The 18,522-nt window shown below is 36.4% G+C and overlaps 2 protein-coding genes across 2 annotated transcripts; both read right to left on the minus strand.

Annotated features, from left to right (window-relative positions):
* Positions 1-1,102: 1,102 nt before the first annotated feature.
* LOC127976803 (protein phosphatase 1 regulatory subunit 3C-B) lies at positions 1,103-3,870 on the minus strand. Its single transcript, XM_052581475.1, has 2 exons — positions 3,686-3,870; positions 1,103-3,125 (listed from the first exon to the last, which is right to left on the minus strand). Exon 2 carries the CDS (start codon positions 3,098-3,100, stop codon positions 2,168-2,170), a length of 933 nt encoding a protein of 310 aa, XP_052437435.1. The 5' UTR covers positions 3,101-3,125; positions 3,686-3,870; the 3' UTR covers positions 1,103-2,167.
* A 5,785-nt stretch (positions 3,871-9,655) lies between these two features.
* Positions 9,656-12,423, minus strand: LOC127976608 (fibroblast growth factor-binding protein 1-like). Its single transcript, XM_052581153.1, has 2 exons — positions 12,314-12,423; positions 9,656-11,777 (listed from the first exon to the last, which is right to left on the minus strand). Exon 2 carries the CDS (start codon positions 11,687-11,689, stop codon positions 11,009-11,011), a length of 681 nt encoding a protein of 226 aa, XP_052437113.1. The 5' UTR covers positions 11,690-11,777; positions 12,314-12,423; the 3' UTR covers positions 9,656-11,008.
* Between the last annotated feature and the right edge of the window lie 6,099 nt (positions 12,424-18,522).

The raw sequence follows: 18,522 nt of genomic DNA on the forward strand, positions 1-18,522 counted from the left end.
GAGGTCATGGTGTCCAAAATGACAGAGACAAACAAATAAAAAATTATATATTTGGGCCTCTCTTTGGGTTTCCATTGAGAATGGGCACAAAAGAATAAGTAAGATACCTGTCGGCAACTTGATATGCAATTTGAATAGATGTGTTTGTGTAAAGAGATGTACATAGCTTATACCACACATTAAAAGGCCTGTGTGACTTTTTACCATTTTTCCTGATGCACCTTGTTATGCTCTGTTAAGATATAAAGAGACTAATTTCCAGACTTTCCTTTAAAATAAACAGCATAGTTCATGGACTCACTTCAATGTATAACTGGCTATTTGGTTTTTCACAGTGTGTACACTACAACTGAAATTGGAGTAACCTGAAAGAACCTCTAATATCAACATGATGTTCCTCTGTTCACTGGCATAATATAAGGTGATCAGCTAAAATAGGCTTGGCATCAGAGTAGGTATTTTTGAACTGTGTGTTCAGTACATGATCAGGAAGAGGGTGTTCATATCCAGAGTTGTCAGAGGTCTGGTATCTAAAACTGCTTCCCTTTTCACTGTGTAAAAGAGTTGTTTCTTATAAGTGTGTGAGTGCTTTTAAACATTTCAAGAGGAAAATGGAGCTCTCTACATTCTCTGCATTCCTCATTGAGTGGAGAAGACCATGAGCTAACAATGAACCTCTGGCTGCTTCGAATGAATCTACTTACTATGATTTTAAAGAGAGCTTTATGCAGATAAAAGCAATTCATATGCCTTGATTTATATGTATATATTCATAAAGCCCAGGTGTCAAGCTTCCACATCAACTTGAGTCTCTTCTCCTCAGAAATCTGTATTATTATTATTCTATTCTTTTAAGGTGTTTGAGGGGTTTAACTTTAAAACTTAATCAAAGTAGCACTCAGTTTGCTTATAAACTCTAAATGAACTCAGCTCTCAGTATAACTTGTGGTTTGTCCTATAAATGCTTTTTATGTGAACTGCTTAATTGCCACCAAAACCATATTGTTATCACTTTGACTTTGGAAAGTAAGTATGAAGTCTAAACTGGACAGATCAGACATATTCCCACTCATTCTGACTACAGTTACTGAGAAACAGAAGCTGAAAATGTGAAATTTTTATTTTAGAAAAATCACACCAAATACACACTCATTTACCAAGACAGCCATTATTTCTTTCAAAAAATGCAGCCATTCTTTCACATCTGATTCGAACATGACATCACAACCAATTCAACTCATTTTCACTGTATTGCACTTAAAACATAAAAATTACCTAGCAAAAGACACTACTTGCTTTACAATTGCATTTGCTGAGCAGATCCTAATGCACATAAACCATTATCAGGCCATTTGTTTAGCTTATTGTGTACAGTTGAATTTAATTTCTAACACATCCAACACAAAAATGAATAAAAAAAAGGAGGCACCTAAACATACGTGCATCTTGCAGATTAAAATTTGATCAAATATAACCAAATCTATTTCAAGTCTGATTTATTCATGGAGCACATATTAAATATGATAAATATTAATATTTCTTTGTTTTTCCCTTCTGAAAGTTTGTAGCCAGTTAAGGTTACCCCTTCAATATGAAGGACAATCTCACTGGTTGCATACCAACTGTTCATCTCTTATAATAGAATCTTCAACTGGATATCTGCTGAAAATGGCCAAACATATATCCTCTTCAAATTATCAGAAATGATTTTCACAAGGTATCATTTTTTTATAGTGCACAGTCTGCAGATGTGGCACACCATGGCAACAATATATAACAAAACATTCTCTTAGCAAACTTATGACAAAGGCACGTTTTATAAAATGAACTAACAAAGATGTTATAGTGTTTGCTTGAGAACCCCTAGTGGTCTAGCGCTTCATGAAAGGGGTCATCACAAGTTTTACTTAAAATAATAAAACATGCTGTATTGCAGAGGCAAAATTCACTCAAAAACAAGGTTCACTCTATGTGACCATATCAACAAGTCCATGTTCCCTCTTTAATCTGCTAATAGACAGCTGATTTAAGTCTGCTTGTAAAGTAATCAGCAGGTAAATCATATTAAGAGCTCTTAACAAAATGTTAATCTGTTGTTATACCGAGAGATGTATTGGTGCTAAAAGCTTTCAACAAAAATGTGGATAGTTAATTATGTGAGCTCAAGTCACCAATAGGGCCCACTGGTTGCAATGTGCCCCCAACTCTGCCAGTTTGGGAAAATTACATTGGATTGGAGAGGATTTTTACATTTAAAAACCTCCTTGTCCTGTGTTTTCTTGCCTAACTTTCGGGATTCATTGGGTTTCCTTCCCTGGTTTGTGGAATTCCATGTATTGTTTTGTTGCCAAGATGTTGAAACCAGTCCATAGTTTCTGCCATCGTTGTTGTCCCAGTAGGTCTGCTCTCCAGTTCTGTAGCTAATGCAAAATTCAACCTTATTCTGAGGGGGCACATAACCAGGCAGTTCAATGCCAAACGAGAATATGTCTGTATCCTGACAACCATAGACATTATTCATAAATGTGCATTCCACATCCTGAAAGCTCTTCCAGGTGTCGAAAGTGATTCGCACATGAACCAACTTCTCGTAGGCCAGGTTACACACTTTGATGGTGCCGGTGAGGGCTCGCTCCTGTAGGGTACAGCTCTCCAAACAAACCAAGTTCTTCAGCAACCGACTACGGAAATCTAGGTAGTCTGCTGCTGGCTGTGGAAAGTCTAGAATTCTGCTCTGGACTGAATTTATATGGAGAGTTCCTCTGACGTCCTCTAGGTCTTCCAGGTCATACTGCAGTTTGGATGTAACAGGTTCTCTGTTTTCGAAAATTGAGAAGACATGAACCACGGTTAATGACATACCCTTTGAGTCGGCAAACACAACCTTCTTTTTGGTCTTGGATTTTGGGGTCTGCCAATCAAGAAAAGGAGGCTCCAGGTGGGCTCTGGAGCTCAAGCAGGGCCGCAGGGGTTTGTAGCAGGTGTTGACCAGGTTGCGTGTCCTGTAGTCTTCATAAGAGCTCAGGAAGCTGTGCAGTGGGGGAGAATGGGTGATGTACAGCTGCATAGCCACATCCACGGGCATAACTGGACCCGGCATTAGTGAACCTAGGAGATGAAGAACTCTAAACACATACAGACAAAAGACAACCCAGATGTGTGAGTACAATGTCTTTAAAATGTTTCTCAAAATATTCTGCAGCAAAATGATACTCTAGGAGGAAGCGGTTTGCCTTTATGAAGCAGCACAACACAAATTAGACATGAGTGTAAATGACAAGATTGTGAGAGCAGCCCTTGAGCCCCCCACAGGAAGTCAAAACAAAAAGGCGAAGGGCTCTTAAAAGTATTTTGATTTTACCTGCAAATATATGTATACACTTTGATTTCAGATGTAAATATATGTGCTTCACTTAGGGTTTCAAACATTTGAGTAACTACGAAAGTTTTGGGAAAAGAGATTTGAGAACTTCGAGTTGCCCAAGCAGGTAACCATAACACTTTTTGTTATATATATAAAAAAATTACTTTAATTAAAAAAATAATTAAAAATATATATGACAAAATGGTTTTTGTTTTAAACAAATAATTACTATAGTCCATGTGCCGCAAACTGTACTAGAAGCACAAGAAAACAATTTTGCATTTTTTTTACTTAACCTAACTGGTTTAAATAAGTTCTTACCTTGAGGAACTCGTGGAGAAAGTGTTTCAGTATAAAGTGGGCTCTTCAGCAAAGCACACAGCAGAGGAAACAGGATTTATAAGCAACTCAAGAGCGCTGAATTTAAAGTAAATATTCGTGATTTCAGGGGTTCACCCCGGAGCCTGTTCTTTGCCGACACTCCCACTCCACGCTGAGCACACACTGCGAGTCCTTTAATAAAGCCCGGTGCTACTTATTTGCATATTCCACACCCCAACCAATAACAGAGCAGGACACTTTTGAGTCGACCAATCAGCACTAGAATAGATTTAGTACCGTGGACCCCTGTCGGTGCATATTATATCGCACTCGCGTGTGAATATCTACTCAATTATCGTGGTTTTGTTAAACTGACATCCTCCTTGGGTGTAGTAATTGTTGAAGTTTATATTCACTTTTATTTTAAGATCTGTAAATGTAAGGCTTTCTTCATTCAGCTGGAGGTAACGCATCAGGGTAATCTTTAATCTACTGAGTGTGGTAGTTTGCCCTGTGAATGTAGGTCATGGGGTAAAGTTAATCTTTATTTTCTAAAGATTGTAATAAACCATGAATCTAAACTTAGCACTGACACTAACAACTTATACAAATGTATATAACACTACCATTAAGTTCCAACAGCGTCTGGTGTGTTGACCATGGTCCAAATGGCTCTTTAGTCCCATCCCATAGCCTACATGACTTTAGAGCATGATAGAATAATCTGCTTTCACAAAATCTCGGCCATCCAATCCATGTCAGAGTCCTTAATGCAAGTTACATAAATACTCATTAAAAACTGACATATTTCCTCTCTCAATCGATCTTCCATATTTCTCTCATTATTTCATGATTATATCACCATCATTATTTGATTAACGATTTAGTGACGACACACTCTGATTGACTGATATTAATGGCCAGATGTCCACCTCAGTGATCAATACCTTAGCACCTTTCTTATTGATGTGCAAATGCTGAAGCTGTTTCGACTGTATGTTTTGGTGATTAGCGGTTATCGGCCCAATGGGGCACGAAAACTAGCAAAGGATCCGAACGTGCAAAAACTCTCCTCTCTGAAAGTAGCAACACCAAGACCAAGGTTTTGACTCCCAGGGAACGGAGATGTTATGCGAAAATATGAGATAGGAAGGGAAATTAAATTCATAAACTTCGCCTTCCCCCGAGAAACTGCGTTCGCGCGCAAAACTTCTGCGTTTTACCAAATATTTGCTAGCAAAACGTTTCATTTGATCACAAACTTTTGCGCCCACAAAAAGCATTTAATATAGCCTACTTTGACTTAAACATAGTCATTTTCGTGGCATTTGTGGGAGAATAACATCTGCAAGGATCCACATTGACCTTATTCCAAAACATTGCTTCTGTGGCATGAAGATAGCCTTACAATTGCATAATAAGCCTCGAGTCATGCTGCCAAACCCGACCATGGCACTACACGAGCCTGAAATAAAACGAGAACTTGACTGTGTCACGAAATTCCCATGTCTTATTCGGTGCAAATGTTACCAACTGGAATATACAATGGTGGAGAGAGGCATCTAGTGGACACTATAAAGAACATATTCATTTTAAATTTAGAGTCTTAAATCTAATCGACACCTGCCTCACTTATACTTTTGCTGGGCTGTCATGTCTAATAAAATACACGAGTCCTGGTTACTAAAATCTTATTTTAGAGACAGGCAGACATAGATAGATAGATAGATAGATAGATAGATAGATAGATAGATAGATAGATAGATAGATAGATAGATAGATAGATAGATAGATCATTACAGAAGGAGAACAGTTGTGTAATATAAAACAGTATGGTAAGTCACAAATATTTCAACACCCTCAAGTATTGACAGACTGTTTCAAATCTTGTCAGCCAGATTTACAAACACATGACACAAATCAGCCAATCAGTCAGCCAGATGATCTCCTGACTACCTAGGTTTGGGTCGATGCAACACACCAACCAACAGTCTAAAAAAAGCCTGGCATAGAGGGTTATTTGACATGTTGCAAACTTGCAACTTCACAAATTTAGAAAAGAGACAAATGCAAATAACGTGTTATTAATAGCTTTGGTAGACTTCTACTGACCACTGAATGCAAGTTCAGGAGTTATGATGTTTTACTGGTGTAAATGTCTCGTTTCTCTGTTTGGAGGCCACAGTGAAAAATTTTTACAGAACAAATAATAGCCTAGAGCTGACCCAAACCCACAGAAATGTATCCACAATTAATAATTAAATACTTACTATTTATAATTATTTCATTTTTTTGTATTTTAGTTATTTCATAATTTATGTGTTTCATTTAATAATTTAATTAATAATTAAATAATTATATTCTAAATAAATTAAGTGATGAGTTTTTCGCAAATTTTTAATTTTAATTTATTTTATTCATTTATTTTTTGTAAAATATATATATATATATATATATATATATATATATATATATATATATATAAAACAATATCTCCATTTGTATACAAACTTGAACTTTCAGCATTGTACGTTTTCAGTTGTTATGCTCTAACATCAAGATTATACACTAGCTAAAGTTAAAAAAGGCGAAATCATAACCAATGACCCCTTGGTCATAATCATAAATCATAATCATTGGCTGCTCTATCCGTTACCATAAATCATCTTTAAAAAATAACCTCACTGCTTCCACTAATGAAGCAATGGAGATGTGTGCGAAGATGCAGACTGACACAAGATGCAGAGCCTGCAAAAAAACTTGTGTGTTTTAATCTTTGTAAAGTTTTTCCCCATGCTTTTTAAAAGCTGAATTCCATGAGGCAGCAGAAATTCTGAGACCATGAACAAATTAATCCTTCACAAACAGTCACTGATGTCTTGTTATTTTCTTATTGGGCAAATAACCCATGAGCCCTGTGTTTCCACACGGCACAGTTTCTAACCTCTACTATGTCAGAACTAATTTATTGTGCATTGTATCACTCTTTGGAGTTTTCCATTGGATCGTTGTAAGGCTCAAGAGGGTGAATGTGGCATGAGGCCAGGCTGGAGATTAGAACATTGCAAGGCTATCCGAATGGGTCACTTCTCTACTTTGTACAATACGGTTCTGATGTGGGAAGCATTTGAGCCCCTTTGTATGATTCTCAGGGGTCCCAACTAGGTTTTGGGGAGGATGGTGTTGTTTCCCTGTGGATTGGGATGGGAAAGGGTGCCTTAAATGGGGCCTGTGGATGAATGCCTGTTTTAAACATTTGATTTATGTACACCGGCTAAGAGCCAGTCTGTTTAGTAAGGAATGTGTCTTTGTTAGAAAGAAAGAGTGTGTGTGTGTGTTTGAGTGTGTATTTGTTCGATTGACTGCTGAAGACCTGCAGCACATTGAGATTCTGTCTCAAAAAACAGTGTGTAATGAACAATAGTTCAGTATTTAGTATTTAGTAAGATTCAAAAACATTGTAATTTGACTAAGCATTTCAGATGTCTTTCACAAAAAAAGATACACTGTAAAAAATAAGTGTAATTTTAACTGTAAAATTTTGTAAAAACGCTACGGAAAAAAACTGATAATAGGTTAACAGTAAGTTCCCGTACTATATACAGGGAAAAACTGTAAAAGATCTAACAAAGCATTTAATGTAAATTTACAGTAAAATTCTGTTAATTATACAGCTTTTAGAAGTAAAAAAAGAACAAATCAATGTATAATTTACAGTCTAAAACTGTAAACTGATATTCCCAGAATTCCCTGCGTGACACTCCACGTTTGAAAGTATTTTGTTTAAATAATCATGTTTTTAAATAGTTCTTGTTATCAGTTATGTACATTTGAGCTTTATGTTACATCTTCTGTTGCTTAATGAAAGTTTTTTGCATTATTTAAGTATCACGTGTGTTACCATGATGGTGTTTTGTGTTTCCATAAATGTGCACCTTCTATATGTTAATATATACTTCTGTTTGTGGTGAAGCTACTTGTGATGAGCTTTGATACTTCATGTGGCTTTCTCTTATACAGTACCATCTTTATTATTATGGTGGTTGTCAGTATTTTCAAGGTACAAAACAGATTTAATTTTGTGTGTTGTTGAATTTACTGGTTTATATTCACATTTTCTTGTTTGTAAATTACAGTTTTATATTGTAAAATTAACAGTTTTTGACGTAAATGTGTTTACAGTTTTCTGTATTTTTACAAAATTATTCTGGCAACCACAGCTGCCAAAAAGTTTTTGTAAAAACAACAAGAAATTTTTTACAGTGTACATTTGAGTGTACTTAATAAAGTAGGCTACTGAGAGCATAATTTATGCAGCATATATATTTCGGGTTTCTGAGATGATGGGCATAAAACCATGTTTTATTGTGTTTAATTCTGTTTACTTTTTTGCTCTCAGAGACATTTGCTCTTAGTAAGTAAATTAACTATTTTCAATCCTTTTTTAACCGTCCTTGTTGAATGTTAAAATACTTGAACTGAATGTGTCTCTCTGTTCATTTGAGAAAGGTAAATACAGGGTGATTCGAATTAAAAAGAAGAAAAAGAAATCAAAAAGAAGGATGAACCGAGAATGACCTTTCAACGCTTATGCTATTCGAGAGAGGACCGTTCAGGTAAGCTTGTTTGTTTCTTTTGCTCCGTTATTAATACAGAGTTTGGATATTAAAATTGTATTGGTCGGAGACTTTAGTTTGTTCCTGTAAAATCTTGACTACTATGAGAATCTCATGCTACTGATCTAGTTACAGCAAGTTAGGTGCTTTCATAATGCCAGGGACTCAATCTAACGATTTCCGTCTCATGTGGAAAAGGTTAGGTCTGCTACTTTTTTTACTTTAAACTCAGACACTGCTTTCCTCTTCTCTCTTTTCTCTGGAGAGAGTTTGATGGCCACTTTTAACCCAAAGTGTCATGTTCTGCATGTAGTAAATTAACCAAACAAACAGTGGTCTACATGGTTTAATCTAAAGTCGAAACAGTAAGATAATATCTAAAAAGAGGATTGTAGGAGACTGAAGGTCTTGACTCAGGTATCCCTCTCACATACATAATGCTTGTTCATAATGCTTGTCTGAAGACTGATTAATATTGTGGAATTTAAAGTCATTTACCATTCACACATGAGATCAACCTAGCTGTTTACCAATAATCTCAAACAAATATTATGTCCAAACCCCCTGCAGAGGCAAACACACACATACACACAACAGAACCCACACAATATTTAGTGCTTTTTCATGGCTGAGAAAAAGGGGGGATTAGTTCTTTTAAATAAATATGTTTTTTTCTCTCTCTCTCTCTTGGTGAGACAGCCGTTTTTGTAGTGAGAAAAGAGAATAACTGAAGGGTCTTTCTCTAAACGTCTATCATGTTGGCCTTGACAGTAAATGCACTTCATTGTTGCTAGTTCAGACTCAGAGCAAGATCTTTGAGAAGACAGTGTATTGACTCAGGAATGTTTTTTACAAATTCAGAACTAATCGATTCGATTCACAAAGAAATTTGTTCAAATTCTTTTCAGTTTTACTTAATGACTCCATTCAGTATTTTTAAGTGCATTGTTAAAACAAGAGTCACTTCATGAGCATTACAATTTTTTTTGTCATCATAGCATATACAAACAGGAACTTAAAGGTCTTCACAGGAATCCATCAAAATTTGTTTGGTTTAACTTGAAGAAACTGTGACGGAGGTATATTACTTCATGTAATGCTAAGCCTTCTACTACTAATAAAATTATTATTAAAACATTATATTTAAGGAATATTACCAGAAGAAAATATTCACCAGAATATTTTGTATTATTTTTAAAATGGAATCCAGAAAAAGAATGGAAAACAGAATTTGTTTTTTTTTTATTTACATTTTATTGGGCCTTCATTTTTTAAATTTTTTTTTTTAATTGCTGTTTCATTGTGCATGCTTTAAATTTTTTTTATTGAAACATTAAAACATAGTCTGGAGAAATTAAAACTGGAAAAAAAATAATAAAACAGAATTTGGGGAGAAAAATTTTATCTATTTTATAGGGTCCTATTATATGTATATTAAGCATTATTCAATATTGCTGTTAGGACAGTCATAAAGTCATATAATATTTTCCAATTGTCTCTAAACATTGAGACAACATTGGTGCCAGGAGCAAAGATGGCAAATTTCAAATTGTGTATTTCTGGGTGATCAGATCATGCACTACAGACGTTCTTTATGCCAGATACCAATGTGGCACACATGACAGTCGCTTTTACAGATGAGTTGATTTTAACAAAGCAAAATCAGTAGGATTCCATTTATCCTTAAAACACCTACACTCCAGAGGGCTTTAGATATCTATGTAATATCGTTCCTCAAACATTTAGTTGAAAAGATGAATCTGCTGTATTAACCCTGCCACTGAGTCTATTGATGAAATCCTTTTGTGACTATGAGCAAAATATTGTAATCTATCTCTGATCGCTTGGCTGACTCAGAATGCTCAAGCCTTCAATAGATGACTTTAAATCTAGCTTCTTTGTCCAACAATTTAGCTGCACAGCTTGTTTATTAAATGTGTCACCAGGCAGTTGTGAGACTACAGAAAAGCCTGAACAAAAGGCCATATTCTCCCCACAATATTTTCCTCTTCTTGTCCAATTGGCTCACCAGGGGTAAAGTGAAATTCTTGAATAGTACATTTCATCGATTTGAACTATCGCATGAGATCCTCTTTTTCCTGTGACCGTCATTTTAGACCACTGATATGGCTGACTACTGATGCTGAGTGCACAACAGATACAGCCACTGCTGTCTGAATACAACATACACTGACAAACACCTATAAGCACTTCCATCTATAAGTGATGAATGATGGAATTATTTCTTTTGTCATATATTTATAAAATTTTGCTTTTAAAAATATATACATATTTAGTTCATTAAATCTATTTTTTTAATTGATCTGAATATTATTTGCAATAGTCATATACAACAATTTTCATAATGAGTCAAGTAAAAGGTCATCTGTCGAATACAAAATACAATTATTAATATCTACGAAAAGTTCAATCAGGTTTAGTTAGAATATACACAAGTAATTAATTGTAAGATCATAGTTATTTTGATTAGTGTGATTGTTAAATATTATACATAAACTACTTTGCCTATTTGTCTTCCTCTTCTCAACAGGATTTTTTTAATCCGTGATGTCGAACTAGATGATGAACTTTTGATTAGTCGTATTTTTGACACCCGACATGTTTGTTTTTCTGTCATTTTCACATGCAACAACATTCTTATCCTCCCCTGGGTCCGAGAAAGCAATGATAGCAGATGTTTCTCTTTTTAACCATCAAAAAATTTGACAAAGAAGTTGCAGACAGATTGCCATCCATCTCCGCAGTAGCTCACAGCGGGCTCCATGTCTGAGAATCCATCATTCACTACTTCTCCGAAGCCCTCATCCTCTTCTTTCTTCACCTCCCTTTCCTTCTCTTTCTGTACTTCTTTTTCTTTCCTCACAGGTGCCTCTGTTTTCCGTGGTATTCCCTTGCTCATGTGTGTGGTGGTCTCTTCTCTGCTTCTCTCCGTGAGTTTCATGTGAGATGCACTGGGTGCTTTTTTACACAGGCGTGTTTTCAGGACTTTCTCCCCCTCACAAGCATTCTTTCGTTTCTTCAGTTTGCTCACCACCTGTTTCCAGTACTGGGAGGACTGAGTGTTGTAGATGGAGCATTCCTGAGGTTTTCCTGCAAACTGGCATGTGTAGTGAGGTCCGAGCCCCTCCTCACTTGGGACGGTGCAACTCACCTGGAGCAGGATGTTAGCTCCTCTCTCTAGCGTCTCCCAGGTGCAGCTGTGCCCATCCTTAGTGCTTAGTTGACCTGACCCCAGCGAGGGATTTACTGCCGTACTCTCTGATCCAGTCACTGCATCTGATGGCTGCTTGGACTTCTTTTTTGCCTCAGAGAATGACAGGATGAGGAAGAGGAGGGAAAAGATGAAGAGAAGACTCTGCCCTCGCATGGCTGTGTGAATGCACGTTAAAGAATGGGAGGAATCCCTAGTTTAGAGTACACACAGAACCCTCAGAATGGAGACAAAATCACAGCACCTGCAAAACAGAGGAAAAAAATATGCTGGCTTATTATAGTTAACTAAAGCTGAATCCATAAATACACGTGTTACATGAAATAACAGAGATGTTAACTAAAATAAAACTAATAAAAACAATAAAAAATATATAACTTTGAGATAACATTTCTCATTTTCATTTAGTTAAACTGTACTAAAATAACTAAAATAAAACAAACAAAAAAATGAAAATAATGAGCAAATACAGGCATATTTAAATAAATAGATAAAAAGAACTTATTCAACATATTAATAAAAATAATAATTTATAAAAGTTTGATACTAATAAAATAACACTGACATGATGCAGACTACATGTTTAAGTCTTCAAATGTTTTAAATGGATATAATAATAAAAAAAAATCACAAAATCAAATCACATCCCACCATCGTCATCCTCATGAACAAAACTAGCACAGATATGATATTTCCCCCTTTATGCCACTCAGGCACCTGCATTTAAAAAACAGCTGAAAAATGACATATACTTGTTTCTCTCAGTGCTGTTTTACTTACCGAGCTGAGTGTTCCTTCAGGACTGTGAGTTAGAGAGGCTTGTCTGAGGATAAGAAAGCAGGGGGGAGAAATAAAGGATGCAATCGAGGGATAAAGAAAAAAAAAGGGGGGGGGGGGGGGGTGCTTTTTGGGGGCATCAATAGGGTATCCAAACCTCCCAAATCTGGCATCTCCCTCCTCATCTGAAGACAAATGGACACCCCTCACCCCATCCCTTCTCTCCACTGCTTTGTCTCCTTTCACACACATTTTTTTCAGTTTCTCTCTCGCTTATCCTCACTTCCTGAGCGCTTGGTGTCTTACCACATGAATAAACAGAAAAATATTTATTTGTCTTTGACTTAATAAACAAAAATAATTGGAACCATTTCAAAAGGGAGACTGCTAATTACTTTAAAGTTAAAAAGCATCAAACAACATTTCCTTGTTGTTTGGGCATGTTTCTTTTCAAATTTACTTAACCTTGGATCAACGAGCAACCTAAATTTCCCTAAGGGAAACTCTCTCTCTCTCTCTCTTTTTTTTTTTTTGTAAACATTTTTCCAGTTAAAAGCTGCAGACTTGGAAAAACTCTTATGTGTTTGCCTGTGATTTTGTGTTTATAGTCTGAAAGAGTTTGTGTGTGTTTGCATTTGGGTCAATGCTTACGTATTTGGCAACACTTTCTAATCCTAAACCATCCCTGTGGCTGGGTCATGCTCTGCTCTTTTTCCGCTCAGTTAATGCAGATTCTTGATAGTCAGTTTTGTATCCATACCAACCGAACCCTAGCTGCTGACCCACAGCAGACGCTGGTAAGGTCACACATGGCTGTTGTCTTGCTCAGTGCCTCACAGGCGCTTTGGATTCATTCCAAACCCTGAATGTGCTTTTGGGAATTACATGTTGAACTATGATGGACATATGAACAGTTATGAGCATCTCATGAGTGAGGAGATTGCGGGAATCAAATGAACTAATAGAGCCTGTTTCTACTCACTGCTTTAAAGTCACATGTTTTTTGCTGTTCTTTTGTGTTTTTTGCATGAATTAACTGCATTTTGGGGGGGGGGGGTAATTATATATATTTTTTTTGTTCAGTATTTAAAAAGATAAATGAATACTACGTCATGTTTTTGCTATCTGCATTTCCTAGTCTTTTTATCTAGTGACTCTAACATTGACCAAAAAAAACCACTGAGAAAAAAAAGCAACAATTTGGGTATTAAATATGGCCCTGAGATGCTCTGCATAGTTCTTCATTTTGAAGATTAATACAATGGTTTGAATTCACCATGAGAAGAATGTGTGGCGTGTGTGAGGGTTTTCAGCTCAAAGACTGTACTCTTGTTTAGATTCAGAAAGAATCTCTGCAGTGGATTCTCAGCAGATGACAGCAGCAACATCTCCCTCTGCTGGTGGTGGAGATGTGTTTGGATTTAGGCATCTACAGGAGTTATCCGCCTTATTTTGCAATGGAAGTATTAGCTTTTTTTTTTTATAGGTAAATAACTAGAATAATGACAAAGTCCAGGAAACCTGTTGGTGCTACAAATAGTGATTTTGATTATGATAATAAAGTAAGTGTGATTATGATATGATAAAAGATAAAAATTTGCAACATGAAGCAGCACAATATAATATTTTGCAAAGGTAAAATAAGTGAAAGCCATTGACACCAGAATCTTACCATATTCAAATGACCAATGTCCACATATGCTCTTATGTTAAAGTAAGGTGCATTTAAGGGGCCACTGGCAAAAACATTTCCTAAATATTAAAAACCTCTTATAATATAATAATTATAATAATAATAATAAAGTTTTATTATGTAATTATAATATTAATTACAATATACATTGTTATATAGTGATAATATATTGATTCAATTGATTGATGTGTATTAAAGACAAAGATATGTAGTTATGTATAGCTTAATATGCTTGAGGCCACTTATAAACTCTCTTTATAACCCTATAATATAACCCTCTCTTTATAGTATATCAAACATCTGCTTGAAAAGGAATTCCAAACAGACAGTCAACAGAAATTAATTAGAGATCCATCAGAGGTCAGAGGAGGCATGCGACAATTTCTGCCAGAGGTTCTGAGCTTCTCTTTGGGGCGGAAGGGGTGTGCGGAGCACAGTTTGTCCAACACAAAACAATAATCACTACTGTATCTTGGCTAGGTGATTCCGAGTGAAGTGGTCAAAAGTGGGGGGTTGTCATGGTGACCACATTCGTAGGGTGATCGTTTGCTGATTTACATAACATAGGCTGGTTGAAGAAATCTGAATTCCACGAATTCATATCTCGTTTGATGGGCCTGCAGCTGTCCAGAGTGCCTTGGCCTTTGTCTGATTCACAATTAGATTCTCCCCCGTCATTAGCAGCCCGCAAGGTCGACACGGGGTGCATCTCGCCAGCTCGGTAATCACCGTCGATGGTCCTGGATGGCCACTGTGCTCACTGATTGCAGAACTGCTCAGCAGATTAACTGGGACTGGGTGTTGAAGAAACGCTGTTCCTCATCAAGGACTCGTGTAGTGTCATCAGCCGCTCACTGAAGAAGATAATCTCACATATCATCAGTCGTTAGGAGAGAATAAGAGACGCAAGGACTTCTGCATTACAGGAGAGAGGAGAAAAGTGTCTGAATGTCATTAAAATGAAAAAGGCAGAGTGGCTGAATTGCTACTTTTGAGTGATGTGTCTGTTGACAGGTGCCGGGAGCAACAGAATATAGTGTTGCTAAACTGACTCCAAATAGTGCTTTTGTTGTAGCAGTGTGGGGTACAAGAAAATTATATTTTCATTTATCGTAAGTGGCTCCTTTTATAGGCTTTTTTCCCCTAAACAGTTTTTTTCCCCACTTATTCATTCAAAAACAATTAAATTAAAATGTATAAGTTTATATATTATGTTATTCAACAATACACTGCAGTTTACTGTAGTAAAAATGTAAGTATACTACAGTGTCGCAGTTTATCAGTTCACTATCATTAATACTACAGTGTGTTGTAGCATTCATTAAAAAGTGTTGATCCGCTCCTCTGCTATCAATGAGAGGAATGTCTATACTTCCTCGACAGATCACAAAAAAGTCATTTTTGGTTGTTAAAAAAAGGTGTGCTTGTTCAAAGCAGTTGCGTTCAATTCTTCACTGTCTGTGCAGATTTAAATCTATGGGTTCAGTTGTGTTTGTGTCACAAGTTCAGTGACGCAGGTAGTGACAATTCTCTCTGGCCAATCAGTGATGAGCAGAGTTTACATGTCATGTTTTGGTGACAGTACGGTCCACTTGGAATCTCAACCAAGGTGGTACTAAAAATGTACCAGGTTCCAGGTACTGTACGCAGTGGAAAAAAAACAAAAGTGAAACGTACCGAACTGTAACATGCTGTACCATTCAGTGGAAAAGCGGCATTATGGAGCTTTTGCCATCACCCTGGCGTATCAGGCACAGGGTGTGCTCTGCCTGCTCAGGTTATGATCTACTTTACTAGGAGTGTTGCATCCTCTTGGGCGCTGGCTTGTGGCGCCTCGCTGACTGATATTTGTAGAGCTGCGGGCCTGTGTTCTCACCTCAAATGGGTTGAGGCACTGAGAGGTCTAAAGGAGGGAACTGAGATTTCACGTCGCGTCACCACGGCTGCTGTATCATCGCTGAGCGGTCGGGTTACCGGCTCAGCTCCTCAGTGAAAACCTGAGTATGCACTGCACCTACTGCCGATTTATACTTGCGCTGCGATCAGCGGCAGCTGGTTGCAAATGTTGCATACAAATGTGCATTGGCTCGTTTAGTTTAAATTCAAAGTAGATTGGTCTTGAAAGGAATTAAATTATTTCCTTTCAAAATTAACTCCTCAAGCCAAAACTCAGGAACTCACAGCAAACAGATACCATTCTGCCATACAATAAAACAATAAAACTGTTCTGGAAAAGAGATATTCAAGGAGAACAAACAACACCTATTTCCTTGCTCAATTACGACCTCCTTCCTCCCTCTCCTCTCCCCTCCTTGCCTCTGACTCTCACTCTTCTCCCCCAAAAGCAAGAATATCCAAGTGCCATGTTATATATTGTGGAAATGTAGTTTTTTCCACTTCATATTTAGTATCATTTTAAATGTCTCTGCAAATGGTAAAATGGTCTCAATTTCACAATAGTCTATGAGAAAGATTAAGTACTTTTGTAGAATTGTGTTCTGTTGAGGAGGGGGTGTGTCCCCCTTTAGGGGTCTTTGAGAATGTTTAACTTCCAGCCAGGTGTGACCCAGATGTGACCACGGGAACCTATTGAACCAAAATGACCTTTATGTTTTTACAACAGATTTGAAGATTTCTTTGTTGTCTGGTCTGAGTATTTAAGGGAAATGACAAAACAATTCTGGGCGATTCTGTAGTCAGATCAGCCCATAGTGTGGAGTGTATCTCATATGTTCCATACTATGTATCTTTCTGAAGTTAGCTATATTATTATTTATTCAAAAATGTAATTGTGTTGAACACATTGTGCCCATAGAGCAGACTATATAGTTGTTTGTGCTACTACCTGTGCACATTATCTAGTTAAGTTTATTCTCTAAAACACCTGAATGCTTTTCTATACATTTTAGACCATGTGTCTTAAATTAGGGTAACTGTTACATGTGTGACTATGCTAAATTTGTTTGTCTCCTGTGTGGATCACTTGGCCATTCCCCATATGGCTACAGTGTCTGTGCAGGAGCAAGGTTGCCACGTGGTTACAATGTGATTCACAATTGCACTATCCTTTCTAAATTGGCTTCTAATTGTTTCATTATGTAATTGACATAATCCAATTTTACCTGACTAATAATAAAATGTTATATTTGATTTATCCTAAACTCTTCTGAAATCATTATGACTAATAAACTGTGAGGAGCCTTTTGTTACCGCAAATCTATGGCTAGGATAGGTCAAACTGAAGGCTCGAGAATGATAGGAGCAGTAGGCACGTCATCTTGGCCTTCTGATTTCTGTCTATTGCTGCTGTTAGCAAGCTGTATGGGAAAAGACTAAACAAACTACACTTTTGTCATAAGCAAGCAGTAGGCGGCAAGCAAAACATGTATTAGTCTACCTACATCCTCTGACTAACATCAGACTGAGTTTGTGATCCACATGAAGATCCACATGAAGCTAGCGTGAGACTTAAAAGAGACATTAGGTACCCAGTGAACGGGTATAAATGTGAAGTATAGTGTGTCTGGAATAATCAAATATCAAAATTGATACATAATCAACCTTTGTGATCAGTTTTTAAATAGAAACATTGTCTAAATTCAGTGATCACTTAAAACTGGAGTCAGATTGAACACGGAGTAAAATACATTTACTCCTGATAAATTCAGAAGCGCAAGTAAAAAACCGAATATGCATTGAACCTTTGTCCAGGCCGCTGGATTCTGCTATTTGGGCCGGCGGGTGAATCCTTACAGTCTCTCCAGCGAGATCCCAAATTGTTGGTCATCGACGTGATGTCTCCGTTCCCTCCTTCAGTGAACAAGGGTTACATACATAACCAAGACGTTTCAACTTAACCTTGAATACCTGCTAATTTTACATTACCTTTATTGAAAGTTTATTGCTTTTGAGAAAAACAAGGAAACTGATAGAATTAATATTTGGTAACACTTTATAATAACTGCATGCTATTAATCATTAGTTAAGCATTAGGAAACAGTTGATTCATCCTTTATAAAGCATTAATAGACATTTATAAGCAGTTTATAAATACAGATATAAATGCTTTATACCTGATTTAAAAGCATATCTATAATGTATTTAATAATTGTTTTTCATACTTTATTAATGATCAATTTATCATTTCTAAATTAAGTATAGCATTATTTACACACCAGTTATTAAGCAGTTGTCAGTGGTTCATAAGATCACTTAGAAATTGTAAGTAAATGATTAATAAACTATTTAAATGTGCATTCATACATCTTTTTATTCAGACATATAGTAATCGTTACTTATAGTGTTAATAAATGGTTTATTAACATGTATTTCTACTGTTATTCAGGGTTAATTCAGGTAGTTATAAAACATATGTAGTTGTTAGTTAACTATTTTGTGAGCTCATCTAAAGGGAGGACTATTTATGCCTTGTAAAGCTTTTACAAATTAGATTTAAAGGCTGTTAATATTTCTATGTTCTGTATCACTGTGTTGTGTTTGTTTCTGTTTTTTGTTTAGA

This window comes from Carassius gibelio, chromosome B17 (genome assembly GCF_023724105.1).
Source record: "Carassius gibelio isolate Cgi1373 ecotype wild population from Czech Republic chromosome B17, carGib1.2-hapl.c, whole genome shotgun sequence".
Taxonomy (NCBI): domain Eukaryota; kingdom Metazoa; phylum Chordata; class Actinopteri; order Cypriniformes; family Cyprinidae; genus Carassius; species Carassius gibelio.